Raw genomic sequence first — 18,726 nt, 5'->3', positions numbered from 1 at the left:
TATCACTTGATGATCATATGCAAATTGATCTAAATTATAAAGTTATCATGAACTCCAATTTACGTTATTTGGGTTTGTTGACCCAGGATTTGGCCAACTGACACGGAGTCAGAATATGCTTGATATGAATGAATGTGTAGAGAGAAACGCAATGACAAAAAGTAATAACAACATGATGTTTTTATAGTGGTTCGGCCCCAGGATCTGGTAATAACCTACGTCCACTTAGATTGTTATTGATATGAGAATCAAAGGAGTGATCAAAGAACAAGGGTTCAATGAGTTCCACTAACCTTTCAAGAACAATACCATATTACTAGGAGAATTACTATAGTCTCAAATGATTCAAAAGCCAAAAGTCCCTTCCTTGAGCTATCTCTTGCTATTTATAGGCTCAAGGGGGATTACAAAAGATTGTTACAGATATTCTCTCCTGAATAATCGGATACTCAGGAGATTGTGTGAGTTAAATTCGGGATATACAAAGATCTTCTCATTAATGTTGCTTTGTATGCGGAACTATCGACCAGACTGGTCGCAGGTAAGACTAGGCTGCTTACTGCTCCGAACGCGTCTTCTGGTCGATACTCTAGCAGAACTTTCCCAGGTGTCAGCCACGTGTCCAGGGACCACTTGCCACGTCATCAATGCCAATTTTTTGGATAACAGGGTCATTTGATTCACTCGTTAGGGTCTGTTAGAATGATCAGGCTAGAAACTTTTGTTTTGAGGGCTCATTGATGTAGATGGTTGGGGACATGATTTACCGATATGAAATCCAAGTCTTCTTCATAAGAAAATTGAATAATAGTTCCCTTAAGTGTTAATTATGGAACTGAACAGTTTGAGGCCTCTAATTTATAAAAGATTTATAAATTAATTGTTCGCTAGTGAATTAATGATACTTAAGGATAAAGAGGTAATTATAGTGGTAAAATGATAATTTAACTTAGTTCTAATTATGAATAAATTGCATGGAGTGATTATATCAATAGATACTTAATAAAATACTCAGTAAATATAGTCTAAAATTATAAGAGTGCAATTTCATATTTTTAGTAGAATAATATTGAGATTATTAAATAAAGTTATTATATTAAAGAGTTTAATTAATAATCTAAATTTATTGGAGATTTGAATTATAGGTTTATAAGTCCTCGGATCGGCTCTGTAAACAATTTACATGGTAGGGGTGCTCAGGATCCAAACCAATCCAATTACCCTAAACTAATCTAATTACAAAAAATTGGATATCCAATTACAATTGGATTGGATTTTGAGGCCAAATTGGATTGGATTGGATGATGATTTCCAACATCCAACCTTTAATTGGTTAGGGGTAAAAATGCTTGGATCGGATCGGATGAGCACCCTTACATGGTAAGAGTAGCAATAGAACAAGTATGTGTATACTTGTTAAGAAAATTAGTTTCCAAACAAATACGTAATTATGAGATAATTATGAAAAATATATTTATTATTTAATTAATTGTAATTTTGTAATTATTAATTAATTAAATAAAGGATTTAGTTTTGCATTAATTAAATATATTTTAAATATAGTAATAGATAATATCTATTTTAATTGAATTAATTAAATAAAATAAATTGGAAAATTATCTATTGTAACTGTACAACAGTTACACGTAGTGATAAACACGAGGCGGGAAATTGACAGGGAGTGCTCCCTCGTCCCCATCCCCATCTCTGTCCCTATTTATAATTTTAATCCTTGTCCTGCCCCATCCCCGCTTATTCTCCGTTGGGGAAGGGGTGGGGAATCCCCTATTGGGGCGGGGAATCTTCAGGGGAAACCATTTATTTAAAAAATCAATTTTAGATAAAGATTTTAAAATAAAAATAGTAACTTATATGTAAATTAAAATATTGCACAATATTTATGATTTAAAATACTAAACATGTTCCCAAATAAAATTCAAAATATTAAAAACATTACTAATATACTACAATAACACATAAAGAAAGATATAAAATACATATAAAATATTACAAAAATATATAATAATTTAAACGGGGCCCAAGCGCCATTCTCGTCCCCGCCCCATTTAACATTAAAATATTGAAAATTATTCATGCCCCCATGGGTAAAATGTGCATCCCAAGTTACACGCTTGTTATTGTCCCTGAAATATGATTAGCGCATACCAAGTGCCATAGTACCTGTGGTATTTTTTATGTTTTATTTTATTATTATTAATTAAAGTTGTTTTACTTAATGCAACCCAAATGACTAATATAAAAACAACACACATAACGAAATATTTAGTTTTGGACTAAAAGATAGTTTTTTTAAGAGAGAAAATAAATTGTTTTAACCATACTCTTTACCCAAACTATATTGATCTCATGGGTTGAGAAAAGTACTGAAGTCCTAAATTATCCTACCGAATCTCCACATGACCACATACGTCCGGTTGTGCTGAGATTATGATCTGGAAGACTTTGGTATGAGTATTGCATAAATGCTTGGATGATATGATCGTTTATTATACTAGAAGATAGCAATATCACTTCAAAATGTAAATCTTTAATTAAGATTAATATATATAAATAAAAAAATAGTATATATAAAATAGTTTTATATATAATTTTTTGGTAATTAATAGGACTATATCTCATATTTCACTGTGCAAGAGAAACCTTTTCTAATAACTACCTTAATTTGAAGGCGATGAGTCATGAGTGACGAGTTAGAAAGGTCAAGACGGGGCCAACCCAAATTTGGGGCATTATCCAAGGTCCCTCCAAATTTAAAGATCTATTATTATTTAAAAAAAAAAAAAAAAAAAGCTAAAAGCCTGTCAAGGACCAAGTGCCTTCATCATTATATTGTTGGGACTTAAAGATTTGTACTTTTTTTTTTAATAAAAGTAAAATGGGTGATGCACTAAGTGGCTGGGACTTGAACAATCCTAGTAGTTATATAATCATATCTTTTTCTCGTTGTATATCGATATTTTTTTAATACATAATAAATGAAAGTTGTTGTGCGTTGTGTATGTATATATAACTTCCTTTCTTTCTTATTTTTTTACACATTTCACTTTTATGTTTTTTGTATTTTTTACACTCTAAAGTCTCGTATTGTTTATTGTGATATTAATTTTGCATATAAGAAAGAAAAATTAGTGGGAAAAAATTACATAATATTTCAAAAGAGTTGCACTTATATATCAAACACAAAAAATTTGGTGGAGAAAATACTAAATTTTACATTTTGGGTGGGATTTTGGTACAATTTGTTAACTGGACTTTAATTTATGAAAAATTGGCAGTAAAAATATCAAATCATTCAAAAGAGATTCACTTATATACCAAATCTCAATTTATAAAAAAAAAAATAGTTTTTCTTTTAAATATTTCAAACTTCATTTTATTAAAAGGACCTTGAAACTTTTTAATTAATGATTATTTTTAGATTTTTTAACATTAATAATTTTTGAAAAAAAATCAATTTTAATAAATTTAAAAATCTTTTAATTTTTGTTTAAAAAACATTTCATACTTTATTTTATTAAAAGAACCTTAGAACTTTTAGATTATTGAATATTTTTAAGTTTTATTTTAGGTTTTTTATTTAATAAAAAAATAAAACTAAAAAGTATTCATTAATAAAAAAAATTCCAAATTCCTTTTAATTAAATAATTTTTTTAAAGAAGCCCTATTTTTAAAAAAATAAATAAATTAAGTTGGTATGTAAGTGTAGCTTTTACGAAAAATTTAGTGTTTTGGCCGCTAATTTCCCTTAAATTAAAGTTCACTTAACACTTTGTTACTAACGTCCACACCCAAAATATAATGTTTGGTATTCTTGCAGCCAAATTTTTTAATTTGGTATATAAGTGCAACTCTTCTAAAAGATTTGATATTTTCATCACCAACTTTCCAATAAAAAATAAGACAACAAAAATGAAAATATGAAGGCACACATTCAACTCTTCTTTTTGTATTTTATGTGATGAATTTTAATATTGTTTTCATACTTATGTGCAACTAATGTTGAAATAATAATGCCACTTGAGGCTAGCTCAGTTAGTTGAATTTTGGAGTGTATGGAGAAAGGATAGAAGTTCAATTTCTTATTGTATAAAAAAAAAAGTTTTCTTCAAAAAAGAAGAAACCTTCAAAGGAAAGTGAAATTTCATATTTTAATGTTTACTAAGTGATTAAATTAAACAACTTAATAGATTGCAGAATAGTGATTAAGTTGTATTGATAGAATCTAAATCTGATTTAACGACTAAGCCAGTTGTTTGAGCAGATTATTATAGAAATAAAAAAGCGAGTATAAAAAAAATCAGCACCAGAGATTTTTTATGTGGTTTGGAAAACCTAGTTCACGGGGCCATGCCCAAAGATGAAACTGATTAGTAAGGTATCACAAAGTACAAAATCACAATTGGCTTATACATAGATATACTCCCTCTATACTTACGCTGTAAGTTTTTGTATACCCTTCAAAAATCCAGTTTCTTGATGAGACACCAACGCTCTTGAACTCCCTTCAAAGGTTGATGAATGATTTCTTCTCACGAAGAAATTCTTAGCAAAATTTTCTCCCGAAGATTGTTGAACTCGTGATCAATGGATGACACTTGTTTCTTCACGAAATAGATGAATACAAAAGGAAACTACACAACTCATAGATACTAGATTAAGGTATTCATTCTTCATCTCACAAAAAGAGCTCTGTCAAAAATACAAATGATATTAAAAAATGAGAAGTGAAAGAGCTAAGGATTTGTGGCTGCTTGGTCTTTTATTTATAGTTGAAATGGTCTTTAAAAGAAGTTCACGAAATCTACAAAAATCAAAGAGAGAATTGCACAAATTCTTTATTTAGAAAATTTCACAAGTCTGTGAGATTCTGTTGATACAGATTGGGAAACTGACTCAACAAATAATGTATCTGAACAGACTGACAGTCCAAATTCATTCCAGCGAATACATTGATCAATTGAATTTCAAATCATTTCCTAGTTTAGCACATGATCTGCAGTAAATGATTAGAAAATTATTTAAATTTGAAATTTGAAATTCATTTCTTTATTACACAAAGTTTCATTTTTCAAATAATGAAACTACATTTTTTTTAATCTTTCTTTTCACAGCCAACCATTACCACGGAATTTTTCAATAAAAAATATCACAAAATATTATTTAATCAATTGACTAAAAGTCTCAAAGTCTAAAAATGAAAGGTATATTTTATTTAAAGAAAGTCTTCTTATAAATAAAATAATATTTTCTCAGTGAATATCAATATATATGGACGAAATTTCAAGTACAAAATTACCATAAACAAATATGATGATTGCTAGAGAATTAAGACTTCAGAAAACAAATCTGGAAAAAACAAGTTGTCACGTCAGATCATAAACCTACGAGAACAATTGCTTCAAACTTGTCAAAAAATACTTTTGAGTTAAAAAATATATTGTCTATTTAAGATAACCAAATTAGGGTTTTACATAAAGAAACATATTAATATTATTTTTATAAGTTTGTCTTAGTTAAATATTTTTTTCATATTTTATTATTTTATTATTGTTCATATGCAATAGTTTAAGGTTTTTTTAATTGTAATTATTGTGTTATTTTTAATATTAACTTTATTATAATTTTGTGTAGTTTTGTTGTAACTAAAATTGTCCATCCACAAAAATTTCAGTAGAAAATTTATATATATTTTTATAATTAAGAAAAAACTTATATTTTATAACCTTCATCACAGCCACTTGCAAATAATATTTGTAGAAGTTTTTTTCTCTCTCTTGCAGCTTGAGCTGCGGCTATGGCAAGGAGGAGGAGAAAGTGAATTTTGGTGAGGAAGAAGAGCACTCCAATGAAGACGAAGGATGATTCGGTGAGGAAGAAAGGGCCGACATCATTTAATGTGGGCAAAAAAAAGAAATCTATGGATGAGTTGCTGGGAATCGAGGTGATTGATTTCTCTGATAGTGAACCATATGAGATTCATGAAGGAAATATTCTCACTCCTCAGGAGACTGAAAGTTTGTTGCAGAGGCATTTGGAGATTCGTCGAAATTTCTTCACGTTGATGACCAGAGTTGCGAAATCAAAAGGTACCATTGGAAAACATATTTCCCCTCCTATCTTTCATAAGAATTTAGATGAAGTTATGGTGGATTCAAAGGAACCTGTTCTGGAGGTTTCTCTGGAGTTTGGGCCTAGCGGTGGTTATGTGAAAATTGAGGAAGAAGACATAGAAGATGAGGTAAATTTATGGAATTCATCAGTGGTTTGCTGGGTTTTAGGTGCAAATCCTCCAATCCAGGTAATGGAGGGTTACTTTAGGCGAATTTGGAGGAATTCAAGGGTTGATAAAATAGGATTATTGAAGCATGGCCTCTTTCTAATTCAGTTCACCTCCATGGAAAACAGAGATAGGGTACTTGCAGAAGGTTATCATTTCTTTGACAAAAAGCCATTGATGCTCAAAGCTTGGGATCCTAATGTCTGTTTCTTGAAGGACAATATCCAATCAGTGCCAATTTAGGTTCAAGTTCATAATCTGGAATTAAAATATTGGGGCACCCGTTCTTTATTCAAGATTGTTGGTCAGGTGGGCAAGCCAATCAGAGAAGACTCGGCTACGAAGAATAGGGACCGACTGTAGTTTGCTAGAGTGATGATGGAGGTAAATTTGACTCAGATTTTTACAAATTTCATTAGCTTTGTGAATGAAAAAGATGAAGTGATACGCCTGGACATTCACTATGAATGGAAGTCGACAATTTGTTTGACATGTAAAGGGATGGGGCATGAAGAATCTGAATGTCGAAAACATAGCAGGCTAAGACTCAGATGAAGCATAAAGCAGTTTGGCAGCCTAAGAACATAGTCACAACATCTGAGGCTTATGGGAAGTTCGAACAGAGCAAAGAAAATGCAACCGGACTGGGAGTTTCAAAAAACACAATTATGGAGAATGTTATTTCCTTCGGAACAGGGAAACAAGACATAGATAAGGAAGGCGTCCAGATGGTGCATACAGCTAGGAAAGTTACTTAAAAGAAGGTGATTCCTGTAAATGTTGAGAATACTTTTGGAATTCTGAATGATAATGAGGAAGAGTTACAGTTTGATCCAATTCTTTGAGACATGAGTGCTAATATGGTGAGAGGGGGAGTACCTCCAGAACCCCATGGATAGACTTTTAAGTTGGAATGTGAGGGGTATTAATAAGTTGCAGAAGCAGCAGGAGGTTTAGAATTTCCTCTATAATAAGAAGTCAGGTTTGGTTTGTTTACTTGAGACAAAGATTAAAGGTCCATGGTTGGGGCAATTATACTTGAAGTTGTTTCAGGGTTGGTGTTTCACAACTAATTTAGCTAGGCATCCTAGGGGCCGAATTATTTTCACTTGGAAGCAAGAGTCGTTTGATGTTAATGTTCTATTGTGCACCGAACAATGTATTCACTGCTATGTTCAACCGAAGAGAAAGCCAGGCTTTCATGCTACTTTTGTGTATTCCTTCAACAAACCTAGTGAGAGAATGAGCTTATGGGATACTTTGAAAAATCTCAAAAGGAATACGGCTGATCCTTGGATTATGGTGGGTGATTTCAATGCAACTTTGTATGGCGAGGAAAGAATTACTGTGAGGGGTCACAAATCGAGTTGCTTGGATTTCAAAGATTGCATGGATTTTTGTGAACTTAGTGATATTAAATGCACCAGTAATTACTATACCTGGAATAACAAGCAAAGTGGAGAAGATAGGGTTTATGCAAAATTAGATAGAGTGGTGTCTAATTCTGATTAGATGTCCCTATACACTACTGCTGAAGTTGTTTTCTTACCAGAAGGAGAGTTTGATCACAACCCTGCTCTTTGGTCAGCCTATCCGGAGTTGATAGGGGAAAAATTCATTTCGCTATTTTGATATGAGGAGTTCTGCTCCGAGTTATCAAGAGAAAATTAAGGAAATTGGGTCTATGAGGTTTCAGGAACTTCCATGTGTTCAAGTGGTCCAGAAGCTTAAAAGGTTAAAATGGACCTTTAAAGAGCTGAATAATGAGCATTTTGGGGATCTTCCTGCTCAAGTTTTGCAAGCCATGCATCATATGCATGAGATTCAACATTATCTTCAATCAGATCCTTTGAATGTGGAGAAAATTAATGAAGAGTTTGATGCCCGTGATCATTATAGAGGATGCCAGGAAAATTACTTGGCTTTTTTAAAACAAAAGGCTAAGGCTAATTGGCTTAAGGAGGGTGATGACAATACAAAGCTTTTTCATCAAAGCTTGAAACAAAGAAAATCCCACAATACTATTTACTCCATTCGGGATATGCATGGGAATTGGGTGGACCCTAAGGATGGGGTAACTGAGGCATTTCTCTCCTTTTATAAAGACCTCTTAGGTACCCAAATGTGTAACAGAAAAAAGATGCTAAGATCTGTGATCAACATGGGGCCTCTAGTTTCTAAAGAGCATCAGCAGCTGCTCCTCCAAGATTACATGCCAAAAGCAATTAAGCAAGCCATCATTTCCATTCCAAATCAGAAGGCTCCGAGTCCGGAGGGTTATGGTAGCGGCTTCTATAAATCTAATTGGGTTCTTATTGGAGCTGAAGTTAGCAAGGCTGTTTTATCCTTTCTCGATTCGGGGCAATTGCTCAAAGAGGTAAATACTACTACAATCACCCTTATTCTAAAATCTCAATGTCTTGCCACTGTTGGTGATTTTCGTCCAAGTTCATGTTGCAATGTATTGTATAAAGCGGCTACAAAATTGATTTGTGAGAGGCTCAGAATTATTTTTGCCAGGCCTAATTGCTCAAAATCAGGAGGGTTTCATCCATGGGCGTTTTATTGCTCATAATGTCATGATTTGTCAGGATATAGTTCATCGCTATGGAAGGAAAAATGTGCATCCCAGCTGCATGATCAAATTAGACCTGAAAAAAGCTTATGATATCGTTGATTGGGATTTTTTTTAGAGGAAATGCTTATGGCGTTAAATTTTCCAATTAAGTTTTTGAAGCTGATTATGATTTGTGTGCGTACTCCTCGGTTTCTTTGCTTTTAGATGGCTCGCTTCATGGTTTCTTTGAGTCTAAGAGGGGTTTAAGACAAGGGGACCCTTTATCTCCTCTTCTTTTTGTCATCTGTATGGAATACTTATCAAGAACCTTAGCTAAGGTTGCTTGCAAGACTGATTTCCATTTTTGCATGTGTAAGGATCTAAAATTAACTCATCTGTGTTTCGTAGATGATGTTCTTCTGTTTTGTATAGGAGATTACAAATCAATAGTGCTTCTGCTGCAATGGTTTAAAAGATTTTCTGACACTTTTGGTTTACAAACTAATGTGAGTAAGTCAGCGGTTTACTGTCATGGTATGATTGAAGAGGAAGTGAACTGAATCCTCTTGGTCTCGGGGTTTATCAAAAGCCTTCTTCCTTTTCGCTATCTTGGGATTTTGATATGCTAAAAAAGAATTAGGTTGACTGAGTGTAATGTTTTAGCAGAGAATATGATTCATAGAATTAGAATTTGGAGTACAAGACATTTGTCATTTGCTGGCAAGCTAACTCTTGTGAATGTAGTTCTGATGTCTATTCACCTTTATTGGGCTCAAGTTATGATCCTTCCGAAGGCCCTGTTGGATAAAATTTACCAAATCTGTAGAGATTTCCTTTGGCATGGTACATCTGGGTATAATGGCCCGGTTATGTATCTTGGGGAAATGTGTGTAAAAAGAAGATTGGAGGAGGTCTAGGCTTGAGAAATATTTCTTACTAGAATTTTGCAGCTATTGGGAAACATGTTTGGCATATCTCAATGAACAAGGAAAACCTTTGGGTGAAATGGGTTCATTTGGTTTACCTAAAAGGCCAAGATTGGTGGGAGTACACAACTCCTAGTGATAGTAGCTGGTATTGGCAGCAGGTTGTGAGGATTAAAGGGAAAATCAAAAGCAGTTTATCCAAGCAAAGGTTTGAGCAAAACTCCTACTCCATCTCTGAAATCTATAAGGTTTTAATCACTGCCAACCAAACTAGGTTTGCCTATGCTGATATTTGGAATAGATTAAGTGTTCCTAAACACAGAATCTTCACTTGGCTTTATCTATTACGGAGATTGAAAACTAAGGATCGCATGAGAAAATTTGGTTTGAGCATAGATCCTTGATGTAGCATTTGTGGTTTGAAGGAGGAAACTCATAAGCATATCTTCTTTAATTGTTTTTTTAGTGCTCATTGTGTTCAAAGCATTCTGGTGTGGTTGAAAGTTCGAACCTATTATTGTACATTTGAAGGCATTTTTAAATGGATAAAAAGAAGCATGTTGGGTAGATTCAAGAAGTTAGTGAGTTGGGCTATTCTTTCAAGCATTGTCTATAATATATGGAGAGTTAGAAATATAGCTTATTGGGATGGTGTAGTTTGGTATGTTCAGTAGACGATCGAAATGATCAAATTGGATGTTTGTAATAGAATTATTTACACAGGTTTATTAGGAGTGAGTGTTGATGAGTTAGCTTGGTTTCATAACATGTTTGAGATGTAATTAGTTTTGTTGAGTTGCTGTATAGACTGGTACAGCTACTGTATTTTTTGTTTGTTTTGCTATATAATTGACTCATTTACCAAAAAAAAACCTATATTTTTATGAATGATAAAAAAACCTAATTAATAAAGCTTGCATTTACATGATGGCTAATGTAACGCCTTGGATAGCCAGGACCGCTACACTGTGTATTTATAAAAGTGCAAGACTTGCTAATCAAGTCATTTAGTTAGAAACGTGTTACCGGAGCTATAATTGAACTAGGGTTAAAAGATTTTGGTCACAAAAGTTGCATTTCATATAATTAAACATTTTAGTACATGGGATCCCAAAAGAAATAGTGTTTAAAAGACAGTTTACAAAATTTCAGGATAAAAGTACAGCTACTAGCCACTCTAATGGCAAAACAAACATTTAGGCTTTCCCCGTCCTATATCACTCCTCGGCCGTGGCGACCAATCAGCTGACTATGTACATTCAGCCTCAAAGCTTTCCTACTGAGGATTGGTCCACTTTACCCTTGCCTTTGCCTGCACCACATAGCACTCGTGAGCAAAGGCCCAGCAAGAAAACAGAACAACAAAGCATAATCATCAATTAAACGATCAGATAACTCATATAGTATGATCATATACTCAACAATCCAAAATATTTACATAATCAGGCATTCAGCATACCAAGCTCATCAATAGACATTAAAAATCAATTCACATATAATAACCAGGGTCGACGCCCTTAGATCGCACCCTCTATTTATCTCATTGACTCCGGCCCGCTTAAACCGAGATCAGTGAACATTAAGCTGTCCTCAGCTACCAGTGGCCGAGCCGCGCCATGTGCGCAAATATTGATTCAGACACTCTTAGGTCGTTTATCATATGTCCCATGGCATAATACCATCTATGACATCATACAGATATAGGAAGCTCTTAGTCCCAACATAATCACAAAGCCGGGTGCAGTATTCTTACCTTTGGATTTCGGTAGCTTTGATCAATGATGACAACCCTCAAGCACGATCCCTTCTGATCCCTAGCGTACACCTAGTCACAGCCATAAATTAATATCATCACCAAACTTCAATTCCAAAACCTAGCCTCGGGACTAATCCCGAGCCCTCAGGAATCCCTAATTCCACCAAACGGGGTGGTGGAATCAAACCCCGAGCCCCCGGGCAAAAACCCTAAGAAATAACCCAAAAACCCCCTTCTGGAAACAGGGTAGCGCTACAACGCCTTAAAGAGGGCGCTATAGCGCTACAAGCAGAGCCAAAAATCTCTGAAACAATAGGGCCTAGCACTGTAGCGCCCAATGACTAGCGCTACAACGCTAGTCACAGCACAGCCAAACCCAGACTTTCTTTCTTCGATTTTCCCCGAGCCAAACCTCTCCAAACCTCAATCATATCCCAAAACATGCATAAGACCCAACCATATGAAAATCAACCACATGCACCCCAAGATAAAGAATTCACCATGATTGAGCTTTAAGCTCAACACTCAGCAGAACAACAGAAATTCAGGACTTTGAAGCTAGAACTTCTTACCTTTGACGGAGGATTTCGACCTAGTTTATCTTCCACACCTTCTTAGCTTTCACTCCTAAAAACCACAGGCTTAATTCCCTAGAATTCCCATCAAAACTCAGCTTACAACAACCATTTCAACACCAAAAACCATAACTGAAAAACCCTTTGAAACTTACTTCAAATGGACTGAATTACTCTTGCTAACTTCTTAAGCCAAATCAAGGGGCCAAGTGTGAAGTATTAGCCTAAAGTTCCTCATAATTTCAGCCTCAAATTCCAGCATAAAGGGTGAGAGAAACCTAAACCGTGAGAGAGAAAGCAAGACTTCTGTTTTTCCTTCTTTTCTTTTCTTTTCCTTTTGTCTCTTTCCTTCCTTCAGACTTCTAAAGTTTTCTACACATTCCACTAAAGCAATAAAGCAAAAATAATACTTATCTCTGATTTTTAAACAAAATGACCAATTTTCCTTCCCATAATTCCTAAGCCTTTAAATCAATCTAGGGGCATTTTCGTCATTTGCTCCCAATTACCGCTAATTCCTTGATTGTCTCTAATCTTTTCCGCTTGCTTCCCGACACCTAACTAATCATCAATTATATTTCTCAATATCAAATAGACTCCAATATATTTCCTAAATTCCCAGAAATACCCCAAGGCTCGCCCCGAGCCGGGTATAAATTCCCACCGTGACTTTTTCGCTAGACCGCTCACTAGGATCGCCTCAAGTCACAAGCTGCAAATATATCCACATAATAATGTGGTCTCAACAATTAACACCCCTCAATGGGCCAAAACTACGAATATGCCCTTATAACCTAATCAGGGCTTACATGCATACTAGTACACATAGTCATGCATCACATATATCCAAATAATCATATAAACATGCTTTTAATAATTTAAATCACATATAATCCAGTTATGCCCTCCCGTCACACTAATCAAGGCCCTTAAGCCTTATTAGTAAATTTGGATCGTTACAACTAAAGTTCCATATTATTTGAGATGGCCTTGTTTGAAGGTGACAACACAACATAGAGGTAGCCACCTCAAGCTACTTCAATAAGCAGTGCTATTCCAGGAAATGTTAGAGAAATAATATGTTCCAATGGAAATGATGGAAACCAAATACAACTCTAGACAAAAATAATACAATAGACAAGATGATAGATAAAATAAGTGTTACAACTCAATTGCAAAAGCTACAAATAATTAGAAAATGATGATGATGAAGTAGAAGACAGATACAACTCAAAGCATAAATATTACAAGTAAATGAAAATGGAAGATGATAGATATATAGAAAAATAACCCAAAGCATAAACAATACAAATAAATAAATAAACTAGAAGAAAGAAATAAGAACAAAAGATAAGAAGAACACTCTTACACTCACACCACCTTAAGTGTAGAGTAGTGAGGATCACCAACTTGAACAATGTTCAAGACCTTTGTCCAAAATCTTATTTCCCTCTATTCTATAAGCACTAATGGACCTCTCAAATGGAAATAACTTTATGGAATTATCAAGTCTTTTGGTGAATTTCTAGTCAAGTGCTCTAGTGGATAGAAATGGTGTGTCTTACAAGTGAACACAAGACTCCTATTTATAGAATTTTTGGATCACCTTTTGATTTTCAAACTCCACCAACTCTTTGGGTGTTAAAAAACATCAATTGGACGTTCATGGTGTTAAATGGAAGATTTTGGAGTTTTATGAGTTGTTTCAACCGTTTGGAAAGGTTTCAAACAACTCATTTTGAGTTGTTACATACCAGGCGATGCATCACCTCACAATGGGCGACACAATGTAGGACCCTTTGTTTTGCTCACTCTTTTTGGCACCTAACATTGCAAAAAAAAAAAAAAGTCCAAATCAATTCCATATTGATGTGTGTCGTATACCGTACCAAATTTACTAAAGATTTTCTTTTTAGTATTACCAATTATTTAGTATAATGGCAAATACAGGTCGAACCCACTAGGACTATTGATCACAGGGGCTCAAACCTTAATTTCAGCTTGGGTGAATTTTTCTTACCTCAAGTTCCGTGTGAAGGAAGATACAACCTCAAGTGCAATTCTAATTATGTGCCTTGAGAAAATCTAGTCACAACATAAACATACTCTTATTAGGGATTTAATACAAATCCTCAGGCTCACTCCAAACCCTTACTTATAGAGTTACTATTCCCAGATGCTGGGACGATAGAAACGTCCTCCGAGCCCCTAGGTGGCCCCTAAACGGATTTTCGAACTCCCCAAACCCTAATCCTAAAAATCAGCAAAACCATTATTCAGAGTACCTGGCGCGGTCACGCACACATAAATTTTGGAGTTTCTCGGGCACTGGCGTGGTCGTGCCCCAGGCCTCGAAACCCCGAACCACATTCAAATTTCTTGGTTTTTGGGACCTTGGCGCGGTCGCCAAAACTTGAAAAATGCCTAGAAACCCAAGTGTTCTTCCCCAAATTCAAGAACCACGATTCCCTTGCATTCCCAGACCCAAAACTCGACCCAAACCAGTATTTTGGCAGATTTACAACCACAAAAACCTTTAATAGCTTAGGCAAACAACATCCAATAAAAAAAGTACCCTAAAAACACACTAAAACCCAAAAATTCAAAGATTCAACATTTTGGAGCTTAAGTTTAGGAACTTACCCCAAATTCGAAAATAAAGTATGAATTATGAGTTGAAACTTAAACTCCAAGCTTGATACACCCTCCCAACTCATTTTCCACCCTCAATAGCACCACGAAATCCTCTAGAAACATCTAAATTACTAGAATTTGCCGTAATCCTCAAAACTTTGAAAAACACCAAGAACACCAAAACAAAGTGCTTACCTCGCTAAGATTTTGAATTTCCTAGCTGGTTGCTACTACAAATCCCTTAACCTTCTCACTTTGCAATTCAATTCCTCAAAGTTAGCCTTCAATTCCACCAATTCATCTCTAATTCTATTGTCTTTCCTTGGAAAAATGAGAGAACAAGCAAAATGGGAGAGAGAGGGAATGGGTAACGTGGGAAGGGGCTGCAGTTGCCTTGGCCTAAATCAATGGTCAATTGACCATTTTGATGAGAATAAAGGAGCAATACTAAAAGTGCCATTGCAAGTTCCAATTAGGGAAATTATAAGAGCAAGAGCTAGAAGGTTAAAAGAAGCACTTAATGGACTAATCCAAGAAATATGAGCTGATTATGAAAAGATAAAGTCCAAGATTAGTCAAAATGGAGATTAATGTCTATTCAATGTTATTAAGGAAATTTAAAGTGCCTAGTTAACTTCAAAAAACGTGGCCTTTGAGTTTAGAGTATTTATGGGCATATATTTATGTTTTATTTAAGCCATTTAGTTATATTTAGATTGGTTAAAGTTAGACTTTTTGTATTCAGCCATTTAGCTACTTTCTAGAAGACTAATAGTCTAAAATTGAAGGTTTTTGGTCTATATTGATGCATGTATCAATTTAATGCTTTAAATGTGGTTTTTTCCTAATCTTGGAGGGATGTTTCAAGTATAAATAGGGGGAGAAATGAGATTGCAAAGTAGATTTTTGAATCAATATATTTTGGAGAGTGTTTTCATTTAGGTTCTTCAAAGAACTTCTTAGAACTTATCAACATCTTTCTTGTGGCATTCGTTTCTTGAATTATCACTCACAATCCTTCTCATTTCTTGAGTGTGGCATCAATTATCCTTCTTATACCTTTGGTTCTTATCTCTTTCTAGATAACAGGTCAATGTTCTTTGTTATTTTTTTGAGAATATGATTTTAGAACGATCCAAGGCATCCTTGTTCTAAATTGATTTTTGCGTCTCATTATTATTATTGGGGTTCAAATAATTTATAATCACATCAATTTTATCCTCACCCTAGGATCCCACTTCAAGGCATCCCTAAGGGCAAATTAGTCAATTTTCCCCAAACTTCCCTAAACCTCAATTAACACTCTAAGTCCCAAAATAATACACTAATCCTCCAATTACTAATATTTCTCTAACATATACAAAATTACCAAAATACCCCTTGGCTCACCCCGAGCCGGGTATAAATCCCCATTGTGACTTTTCCGCCAAATTTCTCCATAAAGGGTCGGCTCAAGCCGAATATCGCAAATATATCCACATAATAATATGTTCTCAATCACATAACACGTATAATTACAATTATACCATCAACATGCCAAAATTACAAAAATGTCTTTTTTAACCAAAACGGACCCACAAGAACATTTTATACGCATAAGCAGTGATATCATAATATAACTCACATATTCCACACAATCACACATATGTATTCAACTAAATTCACATATAAATTAAATTATGCCATCTGGAAACGCTAATCAAGGCACTAAGCCTTATTAGAAAATTTGAGACGTTACATATGCTTTTGTAACTTATATAGTTTTTATGGTAGTACAAATCACACCTTAACAGCTATAAAATGTTATAGCATTATGATAAATCAAATTCAAAGTGTGTAACTCCAATTTACACACTTAAATATGGTGATTTTTTGGGAGTTACAAAATTGTAACCAGATTTTGTACACCCAAATATATGTTACAAGATTTGACAAATAGATTTGTCACACCCTTAATTTATTTGTCACATTTATTTAATCAACATTATATTTTAATAATATAACATTCCTCCACTCCTCCACTTGATTAAATATTCTCTCCATAGTAACAAATATTTTGTTACACTTATTTAATCAATCAATATTACGCCATTGTATTAGTGCATAAAGTAAAATATTTTTCAACTTGAACTTTAACATAGTGTAATTACCTCAAAGTTTGTTGAAAATTTGGTTGCACTAGCCATTGAATCAACTTTCCTTAATAACGAACCGGTGGTAACACACACACCTTTGCTATGTTCACTTGAGACCTCAATGTCTCGCTTTGCACAGTTAATGGCCATGTGCACTAATGATTCATAGAATTTCTTGAGAAAAACTCCTAATTCTCACGAGAGGTGGCACCACCCCTAGGTCTATATAGGTGGAACTCTTACAATATTTTGTTACCCTAAAATATTTGTCTTCTCAAGACTGAATTCTATTAAAAAACATTTTCAATTTTAACCCTCGTTTTAGTAACAGACTTGTCCTCATTTCTCAGATGAGACATAATTTGAGCACTTCTAATATTCACTTGATTGACTTGTTATTACCTATTGAACCTAATACTAGTTAAGTAACTAGTATTAAGATAGGTTACTGTTGTACCCTAAAAATTAGCACGAGTTTAATCACTTAGCTAGGGGTACATTTGGAAGATGAATATATGGAAAAAGCAGACAAGTAGAACATCTAGTTAATGATGATGTGAGCAGCTTGAGTTAAGGGCTTGGCAGCACGACAGGCAAATAATTAGCAGGTCGCCTCTTATGATGACGGTCCAGCTTGAGACATGTAGCGGCCATATCCTCTTTTGGGTGTTCTGAATATGTTCAGCTCATGAACCTGGTCATGATGCATTTTGAAGGATCCCAAGAGACTCGGAGGCACTCTATACGCTCATTAATGCCCAGGCTGTATTGCACATTTATTGTCTGAGATAACAGGAGTATATTCTGTTAGGCAATCATATCCCTATGTAAATGGGAATTATCTATATTAAATGTATACCATATTTAAGCACATGTTACCTGTTATCCCCAAAAATTGGAGATCGATGACGTGGCAATAGAGGTGACAATTGGCAGTGCATAGTCCGTAAACAGCACATTAATAGTCAATAAATATATTGGCTCCTTAGAGTTGTGATAAAGTGATCTGGCTTAGGAGTGGCCCGGTGGACCAATGAAGAATTTTGACTGGCCAGTCAAGTGTTATGACCGACCAGGCATGACCTTGTCCGACCAGTCATATGGTTGTCTGCCCAGACATGACCTTGTCTGCCTAGGCATGACCTTGTTTGCCCAGGAATGACCTTGTCTGCCCAGGAATGACCTTGTTTACCCTGGAATGACCTTGCCTATCCAGGCATGACCTTGCCTGCCCAGGCATGACTTTGTCCGACGTGAACTTGGCCGATTGGTCATGACCATGTCCGATCAGTCAAGTGCATGTCTGCCCAGCTAAGTGCATGTCTGCCCAGTCAAGTGCCTGACTGCCCAGCCAAGTGCGTGACTGCCCAGTGAAGGTGTGTTCAACCAGATAGAGGAGGACTACGCCAAGATTCCCAGAAATGACTTCAACAAGAATCAGTCTTGGCATACACGGGAATCTCTCAATTTATCCCAGAAAGTGGTTCAAAAAGTACAAAAAACATTTAATAAGCTCTTGGAAGAAGTTGTCTTCCGAGTTCAAGAGAGTGTAGAAACTTGCGTAAAGGTCGACTCATTGGCCAACATAAAACAACAACTTGTCAAGTCCTTGAAAGCATATCTGAGTAGATTCGCCAAGACGTTGATGATGGCTCCAAGCTCATGGCAATGAGAACAAGAATCCTGGTGGGAGGCGATCTATGGCAGGAGCTCCAGCGAAAAGAGGTTAAAAGTGTAGATGAGTTCTTGGCCCGAGCTCAGGAGTGGATAAACTTTGAAGAGGCGCAATCTGCTGTCACAGGAACCAGCCAGGTCCCTATTTAGCCCGCTGAAGCGGTGGCAGG

General features: G+C 35.1%; 1 protein-coding gene across 1 annotated transcript; it reads left to right on the top strand.

Moving 5' to 3' along the window:
* The first annotated feature begins 7,932 nt into the window (after positions 1-7,932).
* Positions 7,933-8,916, top strand: LOC133822422 (uncharacterized). Its single transcript, XM_062254756.1, has 2 exons — positions 7,933-8,676; positions 8,820-8,916. Exons 1-2 carry the CDS (start codon positions 7,933-7,935, stop codon positions 8,823-8,825), a joined length of 750 nt encoding a protein of 249 aa, XP_062110740.1. The 3' UTR covers positions 8,826-8,916.
* The last annotated feature ends 9,810 nt before the right edge of the window (positions 8,917-18,726 follow it).

This window comes from Humulus lupulus, chromosome 3 (genome assembly GCF_963169125.1).
Source record: "Humulus lupulus chromosome 3, drHumLupu1.1, whole genome shotgun sequence".
NCBI classification, from domain to species: Eukaryota; Viridiplantae; Streptophyta; class Magnoliopsida; order Rosales; family Cannabaceae; genus Humulus; species Humulus lupulus.
The sequence above is the reverse complement of the archived record's forward strand: the minus strand, read 5'-3'. Positions and strand labels throughout refer to the sequence as shown.